This window comes from Clavelina lepadiformis, chromosome 4 (assembly GCF_947623445.1).
Source record: "Clavelina lepadiformis chromosome 4, kaClaLepa1.1, whole genome shotgun sequence".
Lineage (NCBI taxonomy): Eukaryota > Metazoa > Chordata > Ascidiacea > Aplousobranchia > Clavelinidae > Clavelina > Clavelina lepadiformis.
In genome coordinates this window covers 5,410,937-5,436,258 of record NC_135243.1, presented here as the reverse complement: position 1 = coordinate 5,436,258, position 25,322 = coordinate 5,410,937, and the positions used below count along the sequence as shown (strand labels likewise).

General features: G+C 35.5%; 4 protein-coding genes across 9 annotated transcripts; 3 read left to right on the top strand and 1 right to left on the bottom strand.

Moving 5' to 3' along the window:
- Nucleotides 1–295: 295 nt before the first annotated feature.
- LOC143452612 (transmembrane 6 superfamily member 1-like) lies at nt 296–3,102 on the bottom strand. 2 transcript variants are annotated; one of them, XR_013115070.1, is made up of 5 exons: nt 2,367–3,102; nt 1,644–1,857; nt 1,229–1,312; nt 893–1,012; nt 349–487 (listed from the first exon to the last, which is right to left on the bottom strand). XR_013115070.1 is itself a non-coding variant. In XM_076953646.1 (4 exons), the coding sequence occupies exons 1-4, from the start codon at nt 3,002–3,004 to the stop codon at nt 299–301; spliced, it is 1,125 nt and encodes a 374-aa protein (XP_076809761.1). In that variant the 5' UTR covers nt 3,005–3,102; the 3' UTR covers nt 296–298. The 2 variants fall into 2 exon arrangements, 1 of the variants encoding a protein (XP_076809761.1); XM_076953646.1 differs by lacking the exon at nt 893–1,012 and having other exon boundaries at nt 296–487.
- Nucleotides 3,103–6,107: 3,005 nt separating this feature from the next.
- On the top strand, nt 6,108–13,207 carry LOC143452861 (peroxisomal sarcosine oxidase-like). 5 transcript variants are annotated; one of them, XM_076953997.1, is made up of 9 exons: nt 6,108–6,465; nt 9,406–9,548; nt 9,685–9,833; nt 10,062–10,266; nt 10,416–10,601; nt 10,890–11,030; nt 11,155–11,331; nt 12,071–12,146; nt 12,270–12,988. In XM_076953997.1, the coding sequence occupies exons 2-9, from the start codon at nt 9,435–9,437 to the stop codon at nt 12,413–12,415; spliced, it is 1,194 nt and encodes a 397-aa protein (XP_076810112.1). In that variant the 5' UTR covers nt 6,108–6,465; nt 9,406–9,434; the 3' UTR covers nt 12,416–12,988. The 5 variants fall into 5 exon arrangements, with proteins under 5 accessions (XP_076810112.1, XP_076810113.1, XP_076810115.1 ...); XM_076953998.1 differs by lacking the exon at nt 6,108–6,465 and adding an exon at nt 6,809–8,880; XM_076953999.1 differs by lacking the exon at nt 6,108–6,465 and adding an exon at nt 13,080–13,207 and having other exon boundaries at nt 8,898–9,548; nt 12,270–12,418.
- A 756-nt stretch (nt 13,208–13,963) lies between these two features.
- On the top strand, nt 13,964–17,867 carry LOC143452862 (peroxisomal sarcosine oxidase-like). The gene is made up of 8 exons (XM_076954001.1): nt 13,964–14,085; nt 14,781–14,929; nt 15,939–16,143; nt 16,277–16,462; nt 16,549–16,689; nt 16,763–16,936; nt 17,231–17,306; nt 17,684–17,867. Exons 1-8 carry the CDS (start codon nt 13,990–13,992, stop codon nt 17,818–17,820), a joined length of 1,164 nt encoding a protein of 387 aa, XP_076810116.1. The 5' UTR covers nt 13,964–13,989; the 3' UTR covers nt 17,821–17,867.
- A 2,223-nt stretch (nt 17,868–20,090) lies between these two features.
- LOC143452176 (uncharacterized) lies at nt 20,091–23,811 on the top strand. The gene is made up of 6 exons (XM_076953045.1): nt 20,091–20,208; nt 22,287–22,346; nt 22,502–22,625; nt 22,746–22,882; nt 23,091–23,223; nt 23,369–23,811. Exons 1-6 carry the CDS (start codon nt 20,106–20,108, stop codon nt 23,493–23,495), a joined length of 684 nt encoding a protein of 227 aa, XP_076809160.1. The 5' UTR covers nt 20,091–20,105; the 3' UTR covers nt 23,496–23,811.
- The last annotated feature ends 1,511 nt before the right edge of the window (nt 23,812–25,322 follow it).

The following is a 25,322-nucleotide window of genomic DNA, read 5'->3' as shown; positions in this document are numbered from 1 at the left end:
AATGGTAGTGCATATGCAATAAAGAAAAAAAAGGTGATGTGATTACAATGAAAACGAGCAAATGGTTACAGTACCATGTAAGTGTGCAAGTATGGAGTGGCTCACAATAAAGCAAAATAAAAATTAGTAAGGTTACATATAACCATCTCCAGGGAGCTATACATCTCCTATTTACAAGATAGCTTCATATGATGTAGATGCATATAAATTCAACTGAAATAAATTTAAATCAAATTATTTAAAGCTGTATTATATTTAAATTGAAATTTATTTCAAGCTTCTTTTAGTTTTGACATTATTAAGCATGTTTTGGTTTTAATCGATATAGAAAATAATCTGGATATTTCAAACACCGGCACATTAATAGATTGGCCAGCAACACCAAACCAATATTGACAGCTAACACAGTAGCAACTGAATCAGTGGGAATCCTATATTCTGGCAATGACGATGGAAACCAGGAATAAGCCAAATACGCACAAGTTCCCTGAAAAATTCATATTAAAACTTACAAATGTAATAAAAACAATTTTTTGCTTCAAACACTTCAAAAAATAAATTAAACTCCTGTTAACATAAATCACACAATATCAATGGTTGGGTGTAAAACTAGGTGTACTTCTTAAATTGTAACTATTACATATCTATATGTGCCGTTGTTAAGGTTCAATGGGAAAATCTCGTTGTTTAGTAAACTGAAGAGTATTGTGAAATGAGATAGATAAAAAAAACCAATAACACTTACAACGAAATGCTACCATGTCAGTCTGTCGCTATACTTTCAATATCTGCTTACCAAACAAATTCAAGGTACAAGTGCAATGCAAAGCGAGTTTATCTTAAAGCATTGTACATATGTAATATTTAGATAAAATATCCACGCATATTTTACCTTGAAACATATTGTAAGCAGTTAGTAGAAAAAATTTTTTACTTGTCCCGCCATCTTTTGGTGATCATGAACAAATCATATGCTTTACCCATGAATGTGGCAAGTAGTTTATTATTCACACTGAAAAAGACTTGGCAGGTTATAAGCTCGATGATGAAAGAGTAAAATGGTAGGCGAAGTGAAAATTTTTTCTGCCAGTTGCATGAGTTTTGAGGTAAAATATGCACGAATGTAATATAAACTAAATATTGCATGTTTCACTTTAAGATAAACTTACTTTAGCATTGCCCATGCACTTTAACCTGCTAACTTGGTAATCAGAAACCATACGTTTACCTGAAGCATTCCAGCAGCATAAATAACTGAACAGTTGAGCATCCACTGGCAGCCAGGATGCAGCAGGCCATAGATGGCACAGAGCTAAAGAAAAGTAAAAGCAAAAGAGCTAAACGAACATTTTTCCTAATTAAGTGAATTTTCTATATAACACATTGAGAACACTACATTTAAGTAATACTAGGTAAGTGCTTTTGTTTCAAGTTACACACCTAGATTGGTGTTAGAAGCAATATTTAGTACCATGGCTCTTGGAAATTTATAAGAAATTCTAGCACTTTCTCATAAAAGCAAGCACTTGATAATATTATATACCGGTAATACATTAAATAGCACTACTAAACAACATTCCCGTAAAACAGCAAATACTGAGCTGTAAATTTTATCTTTATACAAGTATGATACTCTCTTATACCTGAAATGGAATCCCATAAATAGCCACATACATGGGCCAAACAGCACCATATTTGGAAGATTCAAGCATATATGGTTCGTAGGCTTCAACATAGTATTTTATCAAAGGAGTCTGTGAGCCCAAGGCACCTAGACCACGAATAAGACCAAATACTGAAGCAAGAACAAGACCAGTGCAAAGAAAAAGATCAAGAACTGGAAAGCTTGAATTTTCTCTAAAAAAATCAACAAAAAACATAAATTAACATAAACAAGACATTAATACTAGTTACTACCTTTGCACTTTATGCACATCAAAGTTTTGATTAGATATATGATGGTGAAAAATCTGGAAAGCTGTCACATAATTATGGCACAGTAAGGTAGCAGTCATTGAAATGTTAAACAGCAGTCGAGCAGAACATTGGACTTTTAGTTCTGGGTTTGTCACTCAAAGAAACTACACACTGTGTTTGTTATACCCTAGGCTTGTTCCTGTTAAATAATTTGAGCAAACCAAAATTAGGTAGGACCAAAAAAAATACAAGTTCAAAATTTATATCACAGAAAAGTTCAGCAACTGAGAAATTATTGCTGAGTTTTAACCTTGCTCTTAGCCTTTCCTAAGTTTCTTAGGATAAAACTTCTGATACCATTTGTATGTGCAATAAAGCAAACACATTCAATTCATGTCAGTTCATTGTATGAATTCATTACATTCGTAAGTAACAACAGAAACACTAACCTTGTAAAATTTTTTGCTACAGGTCTTGGTTTCACCCAACAATGTTGCAAAATCCACAAAGGCAGAAACACAAATACTGCATTGAGCCAAACAGAATATTCCAGTTTGTTTGAATATGAACCAGTAAATGCACCAACGAGTACCACAAACTGACTGGTCAGTATCCCTCCACTCCAGTACAAACAAGGATATCTACTGTCTTTTTTATTGTCTATTTGATAAATGATGATGACATACAAGATATAGTTTATGATGCCATTCCAAAATTGTGCGAAAATTCCCAGGGGTGTGACAAGGTATGCTTCTCCATGTTCAAAGTATTTTGTGTTTTTCCTGAATCCAAAAAGCTCATGATTCCTTATTTGTAAGCATAGATCACTCGTGCATGCCCACATAAACAAACAGCATGTGTAATAAACAAACCCTCGCTGTTCAACTGCATCTTTCCCTTGTTCTTCAACACATTTTTGTGGCAAAACGAATTTAAGTGTCAGCGCAATCAATAGTAAAAGACCAAAACCAATCAGCATCAGAGGCAGTGGTGCTGACAAAGCTGAATCTGTTGTAACTAGTTCCACCAAAGGAAAGGCAGTCAAGCTAATTAGAATGGAAACTGCAACGCCAGTAAAATTGGCCATCTTGTTTTTTTCTTAAATGAACAAATACAACTAAAATAAAAACTATATAACATTACACTCGGTGCGCCCTACAATATTGAAAATGACAAAGTGTGTACAAAGCTCGTGGTACATTAACACAAAGGTAGACCTATTACTGCGACCAACCTACGCCAAGCACATATTACTATGGCAAATCTCCAAGTAAACATATGTAATATCATCCACTTACTAACATAGGCTATATATAAAATGTGTAAATGTGATCCTTATTTACTAACAATAACATCAAACCAGGCCTAGGCTATAGGATACTGTATAAGGTTGTACGAGACTTTGCGCTATGCTGAGTGCACAAAAGTATAGACCGTGTCTACGTATTGTTTAATAGTGTATTAATGTATGTGTTGTACGCCTCGAGTTATTCAAGTCTCAAGAAGTCTTTTCTCATTCAAATTTTGGACCACTGTCATTCTGGCAGAATCCTAGCAGAATCATACTATCCAAACGAACAAAAGTGTTTCCGACTCCAAAACTTTCAAAAACAGAATGAAACAGCATTTTATAACAAAGCAGACAAAGTTTAACGCTTCCAATCATCCAAGTTAAAAAAAGCAAAAATTTTAAACACATATTTTAAAATAAAAAATGATGGTAACAGAACAACAAGAAACATAAAAACAACAAAGTATACACACAAAACGAGTTTCAAGAGATATGAATGTTGTAGTGCTTCGTCACAGTTAAAAAACAATTTGAATACATGACGTAATAATGGACATAAGGAAAAAACCCTTATTGCAGATTCTTAAAGAAGATTTACTCCTCTTCACGATGGTCACCTTGAAATTGTTCGTTATAGACCGGAAAGTTCCGAAATTTACAAAAACGCGACAGGTACTAAGAAAAGCGATAATACCCCCAAAACGTACAAAATGCCGTATTTATTAAATGTTTCACGTCAATTCTGCTGAGTGATCCCGGAACATGTGTGAATTTTTTATTGCAGATTCTTGCGTTTTTGTAAATTTTGGAACTTTCCGGCCTATAAGGAACGATTTCAAGGTGACCATCGTGAAGAGGAGGAAATCTTCTTTAAGAATCTGCAATAAAAAATTCACACATGGCATTCACACTACAGCATAGCAATGTAAAATATATGGCATAAAATTTGTAATCAAAGCAAAAAATGATTAACTTCGCAATTAAAACAAATTTTAGACGAACTAACAAGTACTCAAAAAACATTCCATCCACCACCAAAGTGACATGAAATGCAGTGTTCGACGCAAAATTTTAATCGATTTTGCTGGCAAATGTAAATAACTGATCCCACTTTTTTGTATGCTAATATTAACATAAATTTAATCATCTTTATGATGATATTTATTTTGCTTGTCTCAATTGGCCAAAAATAGTAGTAATTTTGAGCTAATTAACGTGTAAGCTACTACAAAATGACAACGTTGTTTTAGGTTCTATGATCTTGCTAAAACTTTGCCAAAATGACGGTATCGGCCAAACTGGAACGTACACTAGTTTTTGACGAAAAATCGTGAATGCAAAGAAGCAATTTTTTGAGTGATGGCGAGCACTGAAGCTTCAATTCTTTGTTTATTTATAATAAATCGATTAATAATTAAATTAATTATAATTACGCATGATATTTTATGCAAATAGGCCATTGGCATAAGCCATAACCGCATTTCTACCTGCATGGACATCGGTATTGATCACGGGTGATTTCCTCATTGTGACAGCAAAAAGAGCAGCACAACATTAAGATTGTCAAACTTGTTTTTATCCAGTGGCATTTTGCGTGAATCGATCTAAGAACAAGGCAATTAGCAAATCATCGTGCTAAAAAATTAAGTCGAAATCATTAATTCGTTTCTTTCTTATTGAATTAATCATACATATTGAATTTACTTCAAAATACTTTAACTATATACCTGAAAAACAACGTTTGACTTTTTCAAAGACAAATATTGTCATAATGCCGGCTGTAGTCATTCTTGTTATTTGTTACATTTATAAAAGTCAAATTCTTATATTCCAAAATGTAGTCGTATTTTAATTACATATTAGAAGAGTCTCACTCCAAATTACTTGTAGATGTTTTCCAAACCAATAGTAAATCACGAACTTCTCTCAAAACCAAAAGTGGTTTTGTTATCTTCAGTCGATAAAACGCACTTGCTTTATATGTGTCATAACCAAATAACCAATTACAAATCGACACGAATGCAACGCATCATAGAAAGGTATTGTTTCTGGCCAATGAAATTTTGACAGCAAGATTACGTCAGCCGAGAAAAGTAAACAAGCAAACGTGGTCAACATTACTATTGTTGGTATAAATGAACCCAAAACCATTTGAAAAGTAGGTTACTTTACCACACGGACACGCGTCTTGGTTAAGCTGGACAAACTATCTCATAGCCGCATAATATAAAATGCGCATGTTTTAAATGACATAATTTTCTTTACCAGAAAATACACAATCGCTTAACTAATACGCCAATCGTCTAAACTCTAAATTATTACAATTCACCATTTAAAATCGTCATAATAATGCCTGCCGCTTATAGAATCTTCGAGGTAGTAAATGAGTTGACGTTGACAACTTGCAAGTCTTGAGAGTGCAGTATTGTGTTCTCTCCATCTACACTTTCGCCTTCATCGAAATTCACAAGAATTCACACCACTTGACACATGAAAAAAAAAACGTATAGCTGTAAGAATTCTTCTTTAAATTATTTTGTATTAAAGTGCTTTTGAGCATTTTAATATTGTTTATATGCTTTATAATACCACAACCAAAGTAAAATAAAACCATGTACCTTATACCATAAATGTACACAAAACACAAGAAGATTGAATGAACTTATTGCTGTTATAACTATACGCATTTCAATATTTTTGTACAAAATTATATCGGACGACGAGTTGGGTTTGCCGAATTTTCAACGCAAGTTAATGTAGCCTAAGTAGAAGAGTGGGTTCAGGGTAAGAGGATTTGCAATGTAAGAGAAGAAATTAAAAGTTCGATCAGTCTGAGTAGTAAGTTTAAATCGCGATTTGCCTCCATTCGTTTTCTCCTTCCACGTTACTCTATGCAAGTTACGCGGTACGCTATTTGTAAATCGAGGCCATAGGGTCAGTCAACAAATTAACAGATTCTGACTTATACAGAATGGCAGCTTGCATCCTGATATATATGACAAACAAGGCAAAATAATCGTACGGCGTTTGATAACGTTAGTACTTAATGTATGTAATTAATGAAAGCATGAAAGGTAAAACGTAAGCTAAAGTTGCTTAGCTTGTGAAAAGACTAAAAGCATTGCTTTGTAGGTAGATAATGGGAGTAAGTGATCCGGTGAGATAAAGTATTTGGCTTATTTATTCTGCGCCCATGAAAAAAAATCATCTACCTCAAAACATATGACTGAACAAATACGTAAAGATAGAAGTCAAAGTCAAGTAAAGAATACATTAGCTTTCATTCAAATTAATATTCTGGAAGATGACGTCTGGGTTACGCAGAACAAATATAAGGTATAAATATAGCATGAATTTACATGCGTTATCCTATGAAATACATTCAGTAAGGTAACATCAGGTTAGAAAAACGTACTTAATATTTTTTGCCATTATTGTTATGAAACATGTGCTCTGAAATGTGCTAACATCTAGAAATAAGCTGGTTTATTAGTTAGTTAATTTTCTAATAATCAATACGAGTAACCTACAAGTACTACTGTACAGTGTACATACGGAAACAACTGATTCGGAAAGAAAAGGACATAGAGATTAGGTTGATTTTTATTTTACACCATCATGACGTAGAGTTTATAGCAAGAGTGCGGTTTTCCTGAACACGATTTGCGTCGAAGGTAAATGCTAAATTATGTAAACATCGAGAACTTTGGGCGTTGGTGAGCCGCATCGATGGCGATGGAATATCAAATTGAAATCAGGCGTTCATCATATAATATATGCAATCCATTTGACGTATTCGTCACACAGGTACTTCGGTATAAGCTCGGGCCTACCTTCAGCCACAAAACAGTTGTGACTGAAGGTACAGTTATTTTACTACTGTATTACTATTTACCTATGAATGAACGCAACATGCTAAATTTGTCTGTTTTGACAGCGGCTAGGTATTTCTGTTATTGTCTATTTAAAAGAACTTACATTATCAGACTATTTATGCACGCATAATTTGGCTATTTAAAAGGTTGCGGACTATGATTGGTTGACATAAAGCTGTTAAAAAAGCCTTGCCCAAACGTTCGATGAATGTGATTAAGACTTACTATCGGCTTATTTTGTTAATGATTGTCAAAGAATTCACCAAGCGATGTGTCGCCTATTGCGTTTTCTGTGGTCAGCTAATTGCTGATAGTCCCTTTTCGGGTTGCGACCGTTGTTTTTTGAGCGAAAAATTTTTTTCGATTGCCTTATACGAGGTTTATAGATCTACAGACCTATACCTTACAAATTCAGGCTGCCAGATTGTAAAAGAAGTTCTTAACCTGGGGTCCATAAAACGAATGCCCTGTTTCTCTGTGTTATATCTAGTCGCGCATCAGTTTTAATCCCAGCCAATTTAGTATATGTATTGCAGTTGTTAGCCTGACTTGCTTAACCCTATTCTAACTAGGCTTGGCTTCTCCTGCACACAGTCACAGCAAAACGTTGCGTACAATTGCATTGTTCGCTGTAGAAACTTGAAATTTGGTGACTTTTCCTAAAAAATGTTCAGTTATCTGTCCATGTTTGTTTTATAAAGTTGGATTTTGTAATTTTTGAGATATAGTCATATTTTCATAATTTTGCTCCCTCTCAGCATTGAAGCGTATCGTTTTCGTTTACTCATTTACGCACCACTAACCCGACTAACTATTCTCTTGTCTTCTCTTCTCGCGGTCAGCTGGTTTTCCGCACAGCGGGGGCGCGGCGAAACAAGAAAAACTTCTAGAAATGTATCACTTGTAGAAATACTTAATTTACACTAAATGTACTTTCTTTAGTTTTACAATTATGATATATACAGGAAGCCAGATGTTTTTACTACTAACCTGTAAAAATCCGATCAGTTTACGACGTATAGTTTTCAAGTAATTAACGATTGAAAATGTGTGTGCAGGGTCGGCCACAACCTAGTTAAAATAGTAAAGTCGCGAGCCCGGTTAGGATTGGGTTAAGTGCTTGTTTGCATGCAGTATGATGAGTTAGTTGCCAGTTAATGTCCATATTTGTTAGCTACGTGATTGAGATCGACTTTACCAGTATTGCCGATTATTGCTATCGCTTGCAGATTCACAGGGTAGTGATCATTTCCTTACTTAATCCTTGTTTGTGTAACGTTTCTGCTTTAGAGTGACTCAGGCGTTGAAGCTTTTAACAGCATATTTAATACGAAAGTGAAAAGAGAACACGCGTGCATAGCAGATAATCTGGAATGAATACGTACCAGCATGTTAGCACGTTGGCAAGCAAGCTGAGGCATTTTGGGTAGAAAATAACCACAATTGGCGCTATTTACAGTTAGCAACAATCTAACAATAAGCTTCTTAATACATCTGTTACAGTTTGTTTCATCAGATTATAAGTAATATAACCCTGGGTTCTGTACTGATAGAAATCACACGTTACACATGTACCGTATGTACACATACGAAATTAACCTACATTCCTCGCTGTCATTTGTAGCTGTTCTGTTTCAGTGATCACTTTCAAACCGTTTAATAACCGTTCTGTTCGAGTTATCATTTCTTTCTAGCTGTTCAATAGACTTCATAAGACTTTCATCAAAATCGTGTGCATTTCTAATATCCAGGGTAGGGTAGAATTCAAGCCTTGCTGGCCCGAAGGAAACCCCTTAGGTCAGTGCTTCTCAAACTTTTTTGCGGCGACCCAAATATTAAACGTAAATTAATAGCGATGCTGAGGCGACCCAATTTTTTTACCCAAAAATTGGGTATTTACAAATATTTAGCCTTGACTCGAAAGTAGCTAATCTAAAGTCTAACAGCAAATAATCATCACCATGCTTCTTCACTTGTGCTTCCGCAACAATGCAGTATGGTCAATATGCAATGAATAGAGTAAGGTACTCAGTTATCGAACGGCTTTGTGGACTAGTTTAATTGGCGACGGCGACCCAAACCAACCAAATGGCGACCCACTTTTGGGTCGCGACCCAGGGGTTGAGAAGCACTGCCTTAGGCAATCAGTATTTACAAATTTGCCGATTACACGTTTGATGTCGCTTTCCTGATTAATTTAGCCTACTACAGCGTCAGATAACCGATCGTTTCCTTGTAGATAACGCTTACAGGAAATAAATCTTTCAAAACTATTTAGACGCGAACACAGCCGTTTAACTTGTTTGTCTTATTCTTGAAAAGCTTGTGGTCCAAACCCTGTCAATAGCAAAATGGAGCAGAAACAAGGTTTGTATGACGTAATCGTGGCAGGTGGCGGAGTGCAAGGATTGTCCACGGCTAGATACCTCGCAAAATTGAACGTCAAAACCTTGTTAATTGATCAGGTATTCGAACTATGTATTGATAAATTTAGTTTTAGTTTACTGTTCTAAAATTAACCAAAAATAAATTTTTCAAGAAAGTAACCACTGCGTGTCTATGAAGTTTTGCGTTCACACAAACAGCTTTTCAATTTTCCAGTTTGCGGTGCCCCACACACGTGGAAGTTCTCACGGAAAATCACGAAATATTCGCTATACCTATGACAAGCAACATTACTGTGATATGATGCCTGAAGCTTATCGGTTGTGGAGCGAACTGGAAAAGGAGTGCGGGCAAACATTGTTAACGTAAGCGTGACCTAATTTTGTGGATGTAGAATATGTTACAGGGTTTTCTTATCATACAAATGTAAAATTTTTTCTGACTTATAGGCTCCTCTGGAGAGAGTACAATTAAGACATTGTGGTGAGGTTAGGGTCGGGATAGGCTTTCACTAAAGTGACTTATGGATTTCCTTTTATATAGCAGGTATAGCAATTTGGGTGTCCACCTAAAACTTCCATTATTTCAATCAGAAAAATTGGAATCTTTTGCCTGAGATCGGATAAATTACTAATGGAGATGGCCGCATCTTTAAAGAAGCTCAACATTCCCTACGAGTTCCTAACCGGTGAGGATGGAGAAAAAAAATTTCCCGGATTTAAAACTGGTAAATTCAACGGAATCTACGAGCAACAAGCTGGTGTGTTGAATGCGGATAAATGCGTTTGCTCACTGCTGGTGAGAACAAAGCCTGGTTTCATAACGTAAAGGTTTGAACGAGTTTAGCAGATTCCTTTTACAGACTTTTAGAAAAGTGCAACTGAAACAAGAATTTAAACAAATTTGTTTCATCAAGTTTATCCAATATGTAATGTTCCTCTTTGAAGGAATCCTTTCAAAAACTCGGCGGTACGTTTAAACAAGAAACTCTGTGCTCAGTCAATCCTATAGAAGAAAATCTTGTGCAAATAACCACCAGCAAGGGGAAGCATTTCGCCAAATCACTGATACTCACTTGCGGCCCCTGGACAAACAAAGTTTTAAAACCGCTCGGACTTTGCTTGCCAATTACGGTTTGTTCATTTTGCGGTATACGCCTACAATTACAGTTAGATATTTTTTGGATGAAACTTCACGTCACCTTGTGTTTCGAGCTCATAAAGTCAAAATGGACCTTCACAAAAAGATTTTGCTATATTTCGCCTGTCAGTAGAACCTATAGGCTACACTGTCTGTTATTACCCTGGGGTATTAAACTACAGATCTTTATTCTTGTTTGATATTGTACCAAATTGTATTGGTATTGTATTGATTATTGTCCAATAAATTTATTTAAATTCTCCCCAAGTTATACTTTTTAGATTATGAAAACGAATATAATTTATTGGAAAGTAAAAAACGAAGATTGCTACATGAGCTCAAACTTCCCGCTAACCTCAGTTGGAGAGATGGCGAGCGAATGTTATGCGACTCCGCAACTTGATTTCAATGGTTTAATAAAGGTCTGTTTAAATTCTTATGAGAACTTTTATTACTGTTAAAGTTTCGAGTCAAAGTCTTTCACATCGAAATCTGTGGACTGAATCCAATAATATGGGCAAAAATCCGTCGTATCATATGATTTAGATTTCCTATCATCATGGTGTGGAAATAAACTCCCCAGAAGAAGCATTCAAGCCGCTGAACGAGGAGCAAAGCGCTTTGGAAAAGAGTCAAATTAGTTTGTTGAAGAAATATATCACCGAGCATTACCCTGACGTCATAGCAACTGAACCCAGCTCCATACAACCTTGTTTTTACTCGGTGAGTATTTAAATTTTATGAAGAAAAATCTTTTAATGAATAAAGCAAATAAGGAGTTTCATGATTTGTTACTTACATGGCTTTTGTAGGGCCTTTCAAACCGGGTATTGGTCCCTTATGTGGGTCGTGTGAAGGACTTTCGGAGACGAGCAAACTTTAGCTACAGTTTAGACAAAATATTTGCAAACGGCTGTAGTGCTGTCACAGGCACTAGCATAGCACTCGGCATAATCTGTAGTAACAAAGCACTTGTCTATGGCCTATGTGATCAAACATCGGAAACAAAATTTATAGAAAATTATTTCCCGCAGGTTATAGTGACTGTAAAGTATACCTGCAATACAAGATACGACTATAACCATACAAAGCATACATTTGGTAACAAAACCAAGGATCATGCTGTTTTAATCATGACAATTGAACCGCAAATGGGCCACCTAACGGAGGGATTGGTACATAACCCTCAGGGACATCGAGGAGCAAAAACATAAAATTTTTAGCGGAGCTTTCTAATATTTCCATACTTTCATTGCCTATCGCTATATGATATAGCTGCCTTGCTGACAAGTACACACTGTTAGACAAAAGGTCGAAAAATTTAAAGTCTCTGTTCCCCAAATGTACATCTTCTGGTTGAAATATCTGGAATAAAAGTTTTGTTTAATTTTTTTTTATTATAAAAATGATAACTTCTTAATAATGAATAATTAAAGACTAACAATATTTTGATGCTTTTTAGATGACCCCGGATGAAGATTTTATACTTGATCGGCATCCAAGATACGAAAACATTATAATTGGTGCTGGATTTTCAGGTATATTTGTAACTAAACAGATTGCATGTTTTTGATTTTTCAAAAAACACATGATCACTAAAATGTTGCCACGGAATCGTAATATTTTCATTTTGCAAAATTTTGACTTTTTCTTTTTTTCAGGTCATGGATTCAAGATGGCTCCAGTGATCGGGAGCTTGCTTGGGGATCTGGCTTTAAATAGAAAGACAAAATATTCCTTGGGTCCGTTCTCTATTAAACGGTTTAAGGACAAAGAGGAACTCATTTCTAGCATCGAGAACAATTAATAGGCAAGACATCACATTCCAAATTTCCAGAGTCACATTCTTTGGCTTTGGTCTCGATTCTTGTCCCAGTGGTGTATTTCTCAACCAAAATCTCGTTCAATACTTCTTCACAAACTTATCGTATACTCTTTACACTTCTCTGGATGCACTGCACGTATCCCTTCTCTACTACAAAGTGAAAAATAGCGCTGGTATGCACAGCATGACGGTTAAAACCTGGTATTCATTACCATGTAAAATTACAAGAGGACCTTACTAAATATAGCCTAACAGCGAATAAGCGACTGTTCGTTACAGTTACTTTTATCACAGCTTAAAAGTGTCGGAAGGAAATGATAAACAATGAACTAGCGAGTTAGTCCAATGGTCCAATAGAATAATAGATCCCAATGATAGACGGTTTTTGTATTACTGGCGTCAATTGTTTTATTAAATATGAACTATTCGGACTCTACAGTTTGACATCGCCATCTTGGTAGTAGCTTAGCTTTTTGTGTTGTAAATTTTTCTACGTTTTTAAGTGTGCTTTGTTGACATTTCTTCGAATTTCATTCAAGATAATGAACGACAGAAGTAGTATGCTGGTTACTCATTATCACTTCATTTATTACTTTCCTTAATTCCTTCTTGCCATAAACTAAAACTTCCATGACAAATACGCAAGGCCACGTAGATACTTCCGGTGCTGAACGGAATGAAGTGGATGATATTTTGCCAACCTCGTTTCTCCACAATCAAGGGACCAACCTGTCGGAGGACGCCCAAGAAAAACCGACAGTGACGCCCGTTGCAGATAAAGCGCACGCACGTTTCACTTTGCCAGCTTTTTCGGGAGCACGAACACGTGTTAGATTTCGAAGATTTTCAAGTAATGGGTCGCTTTGTATCATTCTGACGTTTTCAACTTCTGTTGGACGCACGATTCACCGTGTTCTACTTCACATATCTTGGAACAGGGGAAATGTATCGCCCGGGTAGGCTCAGAGTTCAGGTGGGAGTGGTGTGTTACGAACTTTGTTGCTCACTAGTCCTTCATTATCGTGTTGTACGTTTGAAGCGTTTCATCAAATGGTACTTTGGAAAATATAAACATTGTGCGTGTCTTTTCTTGGGGTTAGTCGGTGTCTGACTGAAGGAATATAAATGTTGCTTCGATTCGATCAGTTTGATATGAGCGTGACAACGCTGTATATAGTTAGACACAGTCAAGGGTGTCGCGGTTTGCTGTAAATGTAAAATTAAACTTGGTTTTATGGAAGAGAAAATTCTCGTTAGTACGATATTTTTCCGGTAAAATATAGTGACAGACTAAACAAAAGGCAATATCTTAATGCTTTACGTTCAGCGCTCTGCTAATTGTCTTAGTCGTCACCAATCGTATTGGCAGATAAACATTTGCGGATGTTGCGTCTTTTTCCGCTTACGTAAGAGTTAGAAACCAACAAATTCTTCAGAAAGAAACAACATACATAAAATTTTGGTTGTTTAAGCTGTGCAACGTATGTGGTTTACGTTCACTAAAACGTTTTACCTTTGGCCTGAAACAGGATAAAAGTTAGTTTTAAATAGTAATTATGTATGACGTCATCGTGGTTGGAGCCGGTGTCGAAGGACTGGGTACAGCGCGTTATCTGGCAAAATCCAACGCAAACGTTCTGCTACTTGATCAAGTACGTATAGACTCGATTTATAGAACGTATTTTGTATTTTTAACGTATTTTGTAGCTAAAAGGTACAGTGTAGTTCGTTCTCTGTACATTTAGGCCGCGCCGCGAATATCCCCTAGTGGTCTTCTTCTAAATGTTATAAATCCTTATTTGCATTGGAGCTTCGTATTATTATTATTACATAATTTCACTTTCAAAAGTACCGTACACCTTTGACCATGTACAGTAATTCAAGAAGCAGTTGGAATGAATCCACTGTCAAGTTTTCTTCAGTTTCAACATAAGCTGCACGCTTCGTTCTTCATCTTAAATCGTGATATGAATCAAACACAGTAAAGACCTGTTGGTGCGCACGTCGAAACGACACAAGCGATTATATCAATGTCAACGTGTTGGTTACATTGGTTTTAATTATATTTAGGTTATGTTAACGAATCAACGAGGTTAAGCGTTGAATGTTTAGTGCAGCCATCATGGTCGAATGTTTCTAGTTTGACAAATCTCCGACCTCTGCCTCCTGTTGTTGTGCAAGTTACGGTGCGTGCTAGACTCTTAATGACAAGAGCGGTGTTGGTAAAGAACAATGATGAAAAGAAAACATTCAAGTTAAATAAAATGTGATGTTGCAAAAAATAATTCCCGTCCTCTCCTACAACCATGTAACTTTTTCAGTGGTGTAACGTGATAAACATTTGCAGTTTACCGTGCCGCATTCCCAAGGCAGTTCTCATGGAAAATCGAGAGGAATCCGATATACCTACTCTCAACCCTATTACGTTGAAATGATGCCTGAAGCTTTCGAGCTCTGGAAGGAATTAGAGAAAGAATGTGCTGACCAATTGTATCTGTGAGTGCCGTTTTGCATAAAGACATATAATATGCATTATATACAGCTTAAATGTTGTAGTAGATGAATGAATGATACAGGACCGAAAAATTTACCACAAAAGTTCTAGTATTTTGGGAAAGTATTAAAATATATAAAGATGATATTATCAATTATATTAGTAATTATGAATAATAACTTCTTACGGTATAAAAGTAACTTAAAAATAAAATATCTTATAATGCAAAAAGAAGAATCAATGAAATATTTTAAATAAACTAGTTCCAGATATCAATGCTCCTGTATTGAGACCAATATATTATAATACGTCTCCCTCAACTTGCTAACTGTTTCTTGAATTACATGCCGCAAGAACTTAAAGTTTCTGATAGTCTTCGAAAAATTTTAAATCAATTTTCTGAAAGAAAAACTAGAGTACTTTTACTTAAAAAAGCTCTGAATAGTTATGTAAAATCTTATGAGATTGACATCATTGATGAAAAGTATCCATTAAAAGAGCTAAATAAAACCAAGAAAGCTCCGGGAGATAAAATAAAGTTAAAACTAAGCAAAATGAGAAATGTGAAACCATTAATCACTGTCAAATCACCTTTAAAAGAGAAAACCAGAAGAGGACCCGTTAAAGAAAAGTAGATTTATAAAAAAAAAGACGGATGGGTATTCTCACAATCATGTTTTAACAGCAAAGCAATTGAAATATATAATGAGAATGAAATTGATGACAGTATGATAAGGCAGAAAATCCATTACTAGCCAGAATTGGTAACTGGCTTAGTGACGGTTCAGGATGGATAGTTGATTCTGTTGATACTCATTATCTTAACATTGTTAAACATACCCCTCTAAAGGTGTCATCTTATATTGATTTACCAAAAGAACATAAAAATCCTATGAATTGTTTAATAAATATAAAAAAGTAACAAAAATTTCAAACGATATTTCTTTCATTTCTTTAGTAGTGGAACAAATTTTAATCTTCAACCTACTCATGCTGTGGTTTCTTCTGCAGAAAGACGGGCATTGTATGCCTTCAGCCATACAATATGTGCAAAGAGGTGTCGGATACACTGCGGAGTAAAAAGATTCCCCACCAATTTCTCAGTAGCAGCGAAATCGAGCAAAGATTTCCAGGCTTGAAAGCGGAAACACTCAGTGCAATTTTTGAAGAGCATGGTGGTATTCTAAAAGCAGACAATTGCATTTCTGCACTGTTGGTGCGTTCAAGTATTTTACTTGTACACTATACAGTACATTTTTATTTGTAGCCTTTAGGATTGACGACACACAAGATTATACGATTAGCTTTGTAGAGCTGTATGTAACTCGTAAGTTTGTAACTTATTTTAGGAGTCATTTAAGCGATTTGGTGGAATTTTTACTCAAGGAAAAGTTTTGTCACTTCAGTCTGTCAACAGAGACCTTGTAAAGGTAAAAACCAACAACGGAGTATTTTTCGCTAAATCCGTCGTTCTTGCTTGTGGCCCTTGGATAAACGACGTACTGAAACCTCTTGGACTTCAGATTCCAGTCATGGTAATCCTCTCACTTATAGTGCGGTCATTTCATTAAATGAAATAACAAACGTTGTTTGCAAAGTATTGAAAAACTCGTTTTTGCAGCCTACAAAGGCGGCCATCGTCTACTGGAAGGTCAAGACTCAGGATGTATATTCTGCATCTAAATTTCCAGTATCGTCTGTGACCGGCTCTAAACATTGTTTTTACTCAACGCCCGAGATGGAGTACAAAGATTTGGTTAAGGTCATTGTTGACCATTTGCAATTTGTTGCTTAACACTTAATTTCTTTTAAAAACGTTATAACTATTTCTTCAGGTAGCTTATTACGGTGGAATAGCTTTGACCTCGCCTGATGACGCATCGAAACCACTTACGCCTGGACAGAGAGCGGTAGAAAAAGAAATCATGGACAATATGAAGACATTTGTTTCACGTCATTATCCAGACTTGATTCCTGAACCCCATTCTATCGTGACTTGTTTCTTTTCGGTAAGTTCTTAATGTTTTCAAGAGACATTAAAAGTTTCACAGATTTTTCTCAGTTTCTTATCAAACCACTTCGTAGCGTTGAATTCCATGGTTTCAACAAATAAAATACTCAAATGCTGATAAAACGAAACCTGTTATATAATAGTCGTAAGCTTTTATAGTAGTCGATTTCATAATTAATACATTGTTAGCTCAATTAATTAATTAATTAACTAATAGCAAATCATAATTACTATAGTATAGTATAAATTCTTTACGGCATTCAATCTGTTGCCAAGGTTTTTCTACTTTTAGATGACACCAGATGAAGACTTTATCTTAGACAAGCATCCAAAATATTCCAATATTATTATAGGAGCAGGCTTTTCAGGTAATTCCTATTATTTTCCAGGAACCAGTTGTCCCTTTATGTTCTGTTTGATAAGGTTTTGGAAATAATTGATCATGTAGTTAATGTTTTGAAAAACTTAAGCTGGTAGCAGGCGATCATCAACAAATTTTTTTTCTGTGCTGCGTTATACACCCAATTCTCTTGCTTATACAAAGCGTTTTTTCCAGTTAGTCTTATTGGTAGTCGAATTGTAGTTTAATCGGGATTTCGAATTCACTAACACCGTTGAAAGAATAGCAAGTTATAAGCTCTTACCTGATATTTAATCTGTCAAACACTGGTGTGAGTAACAAGCAAAGGCGCGCTACGTGCGCAAACGTAGACGAAGTCATTCTCTCAATGTTTTTACTTTAAAGGTCACGGATTCAAAATGGCTCCAGTAATAGGTCAGATCCTTGGAGACTTGGCTTTAAAAAAGAAAAGCAAATATTCTCTTGAACCATTCTCGTTGAGCAGATTCTCAGATTTCAATCTATTCCAATCCAAATTATGAATTGATTTATATTTTTGCTTTGTTGGGCTCGTTGACTAATTAACTTAGCGCATGAATGAACTATTTGATCTCTTTTGTAAATATCCTGTATAATAATATATAATTGTAAATGTAAAAGTATAGAGTAAAAATGTTGTTGTTTATTGTTCACAATAAAATGCAATTGTAGCTTGGCCGAAGCTTTATTTATTCCTGATACGCCAATCAATACATAGCTATGGATGGGAAAGCCTGTAGACTACTTTAGTTGTTTTTATGATCACCTAATGGTATTGGTATTGACCAAATGACATCAGATATCACAGAGCAGGAAACGTCTATGATGAAACGCAGGAAACGTTTATGATGAAACGCAGGAACGGTATATTTGTTGATTTAATTGTGCATGAACGAAATATATTGTGGTTGGATTATTTTCATGAATGCTATTTTGAGAATGAAACTCAGTAGAAAATGTCTACAGTTTAGACATATTGTGTAGTTTAAAATATAGTCAAATAATTGTTTCAAAATATATCTGCATTTACAACACAGGTCAACATATACTTTATCGAGTTGAGGTTTGCAAGAACTTTTATGGTAATATGGGGACGTTGATGTGAAATATCGACTTCACACTTTTCTCAAGTGGTTTTTTCAAAACTGTTTGATAATTTAGAATTTTGCAATTGTTGCTTGTAAAGAGAGTGTCAAAAGCTGCGCATAACTTGCTTTGATAAAGTAATCTCTCATCTATGAATGTAGGTTGTGCCATGCTTGACATCTACAAATAAGCTGTTGCTTTGGAAAAAGGCTACGAACACGAATATCTACTGTACGTAAGAAACCTAAAAGAATTCATTATCGTGCCGAAAGCAATTTTACAGCCTGAGTACCACACTGTGTGATCGCGTCATTGTTAAATAAATGATCAAAGAACTGTCACAAAATTGAGGTGTGTTCGGTTTCGAAACCCTTTTGCCACATCGAAACTATTGCTCGCGTGCGAAGGCCTAATACTATTGCAACAGCCCGACTGTTGTCATAACTTTTAGATGAGACATCGCGTTATCACTGCGGTACGTTAATTGATCAATTTGAATGTTTCGAAAGTAGCTGGCATTATCTACGAGGCATCATTTGCATGCAATTATAATAAAGTTTGGAATATCTACGACACACGTACAAGCTTTTGTCAAAACCGGTTTATACTGCTCTCAGCAAGAATAATGATTGCTTGCTTTAATTTTAAGTTACTGTAATAAATTTAAATCTTATTCCTAAAGTTATAGAAAGACTTCATTAATGAACATGTCAAATGTCATCATTCATGTTTATTTGATTTTTATTCGATCTGAGGCCATCATTGGTTTTTACCATAAGCCTCACTGAGTTTGTAGCAAGTAAAAATTTTTAAGAATGGCAATCACCAAAATGGTCAGAAAAGTCATAAAAAGCAGCTTTGGGCAATACCTAGATTTACATTATGTTTAGTGATTGTTTTGTGCAAGTGAAGCACACGGTTTGTCAGCAGAGTATCTGTCTCACAAGTTTCATCAGTATCGAGTCACATGTCTGGGGATTTTGCAACCGACCTATATCCAACAAAGTTTTTCTTCTTTTCAGTGCTTCAAATTGAGTAGATAGCAATGAGGCAATTTCAAATTATGACTGTTTGTTGTGAAACTATTTGCTTAAATTTACATTTCGGTGATTACTTCGTTCATTTTTCCTTGCTTGCTCAAACTATACCATGTATATTGTATAGTATTGCCTGAATTAAATTGTTTCAATTTTTGTCATGCGTTTTGGTTGCTGAAGTTGTATATGTAAGGTAACGCAAATTGCTGATATATCGATACAATGTGCTTTATGTATACTGTATAAGCTAAGCTAACTTGTGATAAATTTGCAAAAACTGTTATTTAACTTGAAAATGCGAGTAAGCGAATATAAAAGATTTGTATGCACTCAAACTAAAATAGGTGACACTGACGTATTGATTGCACAGGCTGGGTTGTGGACTAATTTTCATTTATGACGACCGGATTTACATATCTTTAATTGTTGACTCTCATATATACACAGAATACTGTCATGCTGTAACTCTGTAAAGAGTAACTGTGAGTTTAACATGGATTAAGGTTGTCTGGATACATTTTACTTTTAGCGAAAGAATAAACTTAAAGTAAGACGCGTGAGGTTTAAGCCGATATATTTTTAAAGGTGTGGCTTCAAAAGGTTACATTATCTTCACACAATGGATGAAAGCAGGCGGAAAAACAAAACTTGAGGTAGTCCGGGTCATGCATGGATGCCTAGTTTCGTCAGACGCTCAAGCAAGCATGACGGAACATTTTGCGTTCACTTCGAAGCCACACATAGCATCATTCCCAAAGAAGTTGTCATGTAAGTTGTTGGCGACTAATTATTTACTTAATTACTTAAAACAAACAACTTGCGTGCCAATGCAGCAAAGTCTTCTAAGCGTTCTAAGCGTTCTAAGCGTTCTAAGCGTTCTAAGCGTTCTAAGCGTTCTAAGCGTTCTAAGCGTTTTAAGCGCCTGGCAAATATGACGTATTTCACAGAAAAACGTGTTGGCAGACCCGAAGGTTACAAGCAAACCTGAACACTGTACGGACAGTTTTTCCCCGGGATTTCGGCTTCGAAGCCGCTTGGTTTTATCGAAATTACTGTTGCTTGCGTGTGAGCCATTCACCTTTCGCAAGAGCCTGGATTTAAAACTGAATTGTTTACAAATGAACCATATTATTTCAATTTTTTTCTTGCGTTTCTGTTGCTGAAGTTGTATATGTAAGTTAACTCAAATTGCTTATTTATCGATACAATGCGCTTTATGTATACTGTAAAAGCTAAGCTAGCTTGTGGTAAATTCGCAAAAACTGTTATTTAACTTGAAAATGCGTGTAAGCGAATATGAAAGATTTGTACTCAGACATGAACTCAAGCACCCAGAATAAAACAGCTGACACTGACACATTGAATGCGCAGGGACTTAAGATCCATGCATGTCATCTCATATTCATCATCTCCATGATTATGAGATTATGAGATCCTCATTAACATGCATAGATGGATCTTATCCATCCATGCAGAAGGAGGTTACGTCACTTTCTCCGTTGTTCACTTTTGACGCCAGCAACGATTTTCCACAAGCTCGAAGTCATGAAAACATAGTTGTTGTCTACTACGTTTGCCTACTACTACTAAGAATGAAAATCAAGAATGTTAGAGAACATTCTCTATTATTGTAATCTGCTCTCACGAAACTCACTCACACGGGTTTGCGAAATGCATTTTAAGTCTTTATTACAGCATGGTCTTGTCATTTGCCAAACGCGTGGTGTTGAAGGTTTATTTATTGGTATCAATGGATTTTTCAATAAAGATATTTTCATCCTGCGCCGTAAAAAACGCGGGATACCAATTGGCTTGGCCCCTGAAGGACATTCTCTGAAGCCTTCAAACTCGGTTGTTACGCAAGTATTTTGTGGGGAGCAGATCAAACTACCTTCTGGAACCTGCTGCCATGTCTAAATACGTAACCAAAACATAAGCAAAATCATTACTGTTGTTCGAACACTGTCGACTTTAATTGCATACAAATGGCTACAAGGTTTTTAATTTGTACAACTGCTTCCCACATCAAGTAAATCAGCAATTACAATAATAATTAGGACAATAATAGCAGCCTATTTCTTAAAAGTGTTAAAATATTGTTTATCGCCGGTAACTGCAGTTTTCGTAGAGGACTATATACCTAATTACTTAAACAAACAACTTCCGTGCCAATGCAGCAAAATCTTCAAAGCGTTCTAAGCGCCTGGGAGAATATGACGTGTTTCACAGAAATATGTGCTGGCCGACCAAAAAGTTACAAACAAACTTGAGCACTGAACGGACACTTTTCCCCCGGGCTTTCGGTTTCGAAGCTTTTTTGTTGCAAGAGCCTGGTTTTAATAAGGAATTGAAGGAATGAAGGTGAAGCATGGAATGATGTAATGCTGGTGATGCAATGACTATGATGTAATCATTTTTAAAAACAATAGCATTACAACACGCATAAATGAAATACCAAAGAAAAAAGAATCGGATATAAAAAAGGTACGAATCGTTTCAAACCTCACAGTTTCAAGTAACAGCTCGTTACTACACACTGTTAGGCAAAAATGAAAGAACTCAGCGAAATATTTCATAAATGCTGGGAGTGTTTTTATATTTTTGGTGTTATTGCGCGGGTTAAGGTTTGGGGAGAAAACGCAATGAAAATTGCAAACTGTGTATTTTACGTTATTTTGTTCGATAACAAGAGATTAGTTACTACAAAGTGGTAAAATAAAGAATTAATGCAGTTACAAAATGATGGGCTAAAATTGGTTTCAGACTGGCATAAATTTTTATGTGATTTCTAGATTTATATTTTTGCTTTGATCTGGTTCTAACTCTTTGATTTTTTCTCATTTTAGCTTTTTTTGAATTGTTATTGTTTGAAATAATCTACACATTTGAAATGCCTACCGAAAAAGGTAAGCGTTATTCGTATCAAAACAATATATATATATAATTAAATCTATATAGCTTCAATTCAAGTAAAATTCAAATAAAAATTAGGTTATTCTCATGCCTTTAAAAGTTTACATTTCTACTTAACTAGAAAGTTTAATTTTATTACCATTTGCAGGTTCCGTAAACTTTGGAAGCTCACGAACAATTTCCAAGTCAATGTGGATCGACTTTCCCACTATTTTCTTCAAAACTCCTACCGTGTCCGCTTCTGCAAAGGGCCAGATTCGTTATCCTGATCAGTGAGATATTGATGATTTCGTGACCGATAGTTAAACGAACAAGTTGTGAAATTACAAACAACTGTAATTGACCTGTGTGTTTAACGAAATGTTTGCTTCAACTGTAGGCTGCTGTTTCAGGTTCAACGTAATAATAAACAGAGTGGATCCAGATGGTTTTGACTGCACAGTGAAACGTTACGATCAGAAACTCGGTTGGGATCAAGATCTTTCTCTTCAGTGGGAAGCAACTGGAGATGAAGTACCTGAAGCTACAGGTCATTTTTTTCTTTTTGTTATTTTGATGAAGAAATTTATTTTTATTTTTGATTTATAATTATTTCTATTTATTTTATTTGGATGTAACAGAAAGTAACTGGAAATGATTTCAACTACAAACTAATATTGGTCTGAAATTTGCCAAATAACTTTAAATAACAAATTTATTCTAAAACTTGTTTTTAACCTTTTCACGTTTAACTTCAGGTTCCCAAAATATTGGGTCTTCGAGCGAAAACAAAAAAGTGGTAAAGGTCAACTTTCCCAAAGTCTTTGCGAAACGAACTCCAGTAGTTGCCTGGGTGAAAGGAGATTATTGCGATGGACAGATTCCTGACCGGTAAAACACAAGAAATTAAAATTATTCTATTTAAAGCATTTTAACACATTTTCAAAAGTTGACAATTTACTTCTATACTTACGTCAATACTTTATAGTTATTTACCTAGTTCTAGACAAACAAAGTTTCTGGATATGTCCTATAGATACCGTTTGGAAATAACTCATCAGAACAACGATGGGTTCCAATGCATTGTGCAACGAATGGATTCCAACAGTGGATGGGGTCAAGATCTCACACTCTTCTGGCATTCAGTCAAAGTTTCCCAGTGATAGAGTTAGCATATGTAGGCCTATTCGACACGTGACCTTAAGTCTCGTGTGTATATCTAGATTAATCACTAATGGAAACCATATACGTATATGCACATTACTAACTTTACCTACAATGATCATTATCAATTAAAAATCGTACAACTTCACTTGACCGTTTTATGAAATTAAATTTAAATTGCGTCCAAAGATGTGTAATCTTGAAGATGTCTATTGTTTGGTAATTTAATGAATTTTATTTTCAGTGATGAAAGTGAGCAAATTTGCTGATCGTTTTTGTGTGATTTATTTACGAAATAAAATGCAGATGAAGTTGTGTCATGGTTGGTTTATGAAGAAGTTTCATTCACTCCAATAAAAACACGCAGATACATTTTGGGTATTTAGCTATGAAGTACTGCAGAGCCTCATTTTGCTTTACATTTATACATTCATTATCTTCTGCCACTATTTTACCGGAAAAAACCGTGCGCTCTAAATTATTTTTCACAATTTCTTGTTACTCTAACTTAAATGTTATAACAAAGGAACCTACATCTAACTTAAATCTACCTTCTGGTCTCAGTGTGTTGTCGCGTTATTGTTAAATAAATGATCAAAGAACTGTCACAAAATTGAGGTGTGTTCGGTTTCGAAACCCTTTTGCCACATCGAAACTATTGCTTGCGTGAGAAGGCCCAGCACCTTTTGTTAGCACCGGATTCCGAGCACCTTTTGTTGTTGATAGTTTTTGACTGTCAGCCGCCTCGTATCCAAGAGCAACCGGCATGCACAAACATGAGTTCGTGGTCGACGAGCTGGTGTGGAGGTTGTTTTCTCATAAATTTTAGGTCTTTATTACAGCATGGTCTTGTCAGTAGCCAAACACGTGGTGTTGAAGGTTTATTTGTTGGTATCAATGGATTTTTCAATAAAGATGCTACCATCCTGCGCCTTAAAAATCGCAGGATACCAATTGGCTTCGCCCGTGAAAGACATTCTATGAAACTTTCAAAATCGGTTATTGCGCAAGTCTTTTGTGGGAAGCAGATCAAATTACCTTCTGGAACCTGTTGCCATGTCTAGAGACGTAACCAAAACATAGGCTCATACAAAGCTAAGCAAAATCTTTACTGTTGTTCGAACACTGTCGACTTTAATTGCACACAAATGGCTACGAGGATTTTAATTTGTACAACTGATTCCCATATCAAGTAAATGAGCAATTGCAATAATAATTATGACAATAATAGCAACCTATTGCTTAAAAGTGTTAAAATATCGCTTATAGCCGGTAACTGCAGTTAGCGTATAGGACTATATAAATATACTTAATGACTTACAACAAACAACTTGCGTGCAAATGCAGCAAAATCTTCCAAGCATTTTAAGCGCCTGGGAAAATATGGCGTAATTCACAGAAAAATGTGCTGGCTGACCGGAAAGTTACAAACAAGTTTGAGCACTGAAAGAAAACATTTCCCCGGACTTTCGGTTTCGAAGCCCTTTTGTTTTATCAAAACTACGGTTGTTTCCGTGTGAACCGTTCACTTTTCGCAAGAGCCAGGTATTAAAAAGGAATTGTGACCGAAAAAGGAATTGAAAACAATTACATCAACAACATGACGAATCGATATTTGCTGAAGGGTACAATGTTAGCTAAATTGCGTTGATCGAAAGGAATGAAGGTGGAGCATGGAATGATGTAAGGATGGTGATGCAATGACTATGATGTAATTATTTTAAAAACAATAGCATTACAACACGCATAAATGGAATACCAAAGAAGAAAAGAATCGGTTATAAAAGAAGTACGAATCGTTTCAAACCTTACAGTTTCAAGTAACA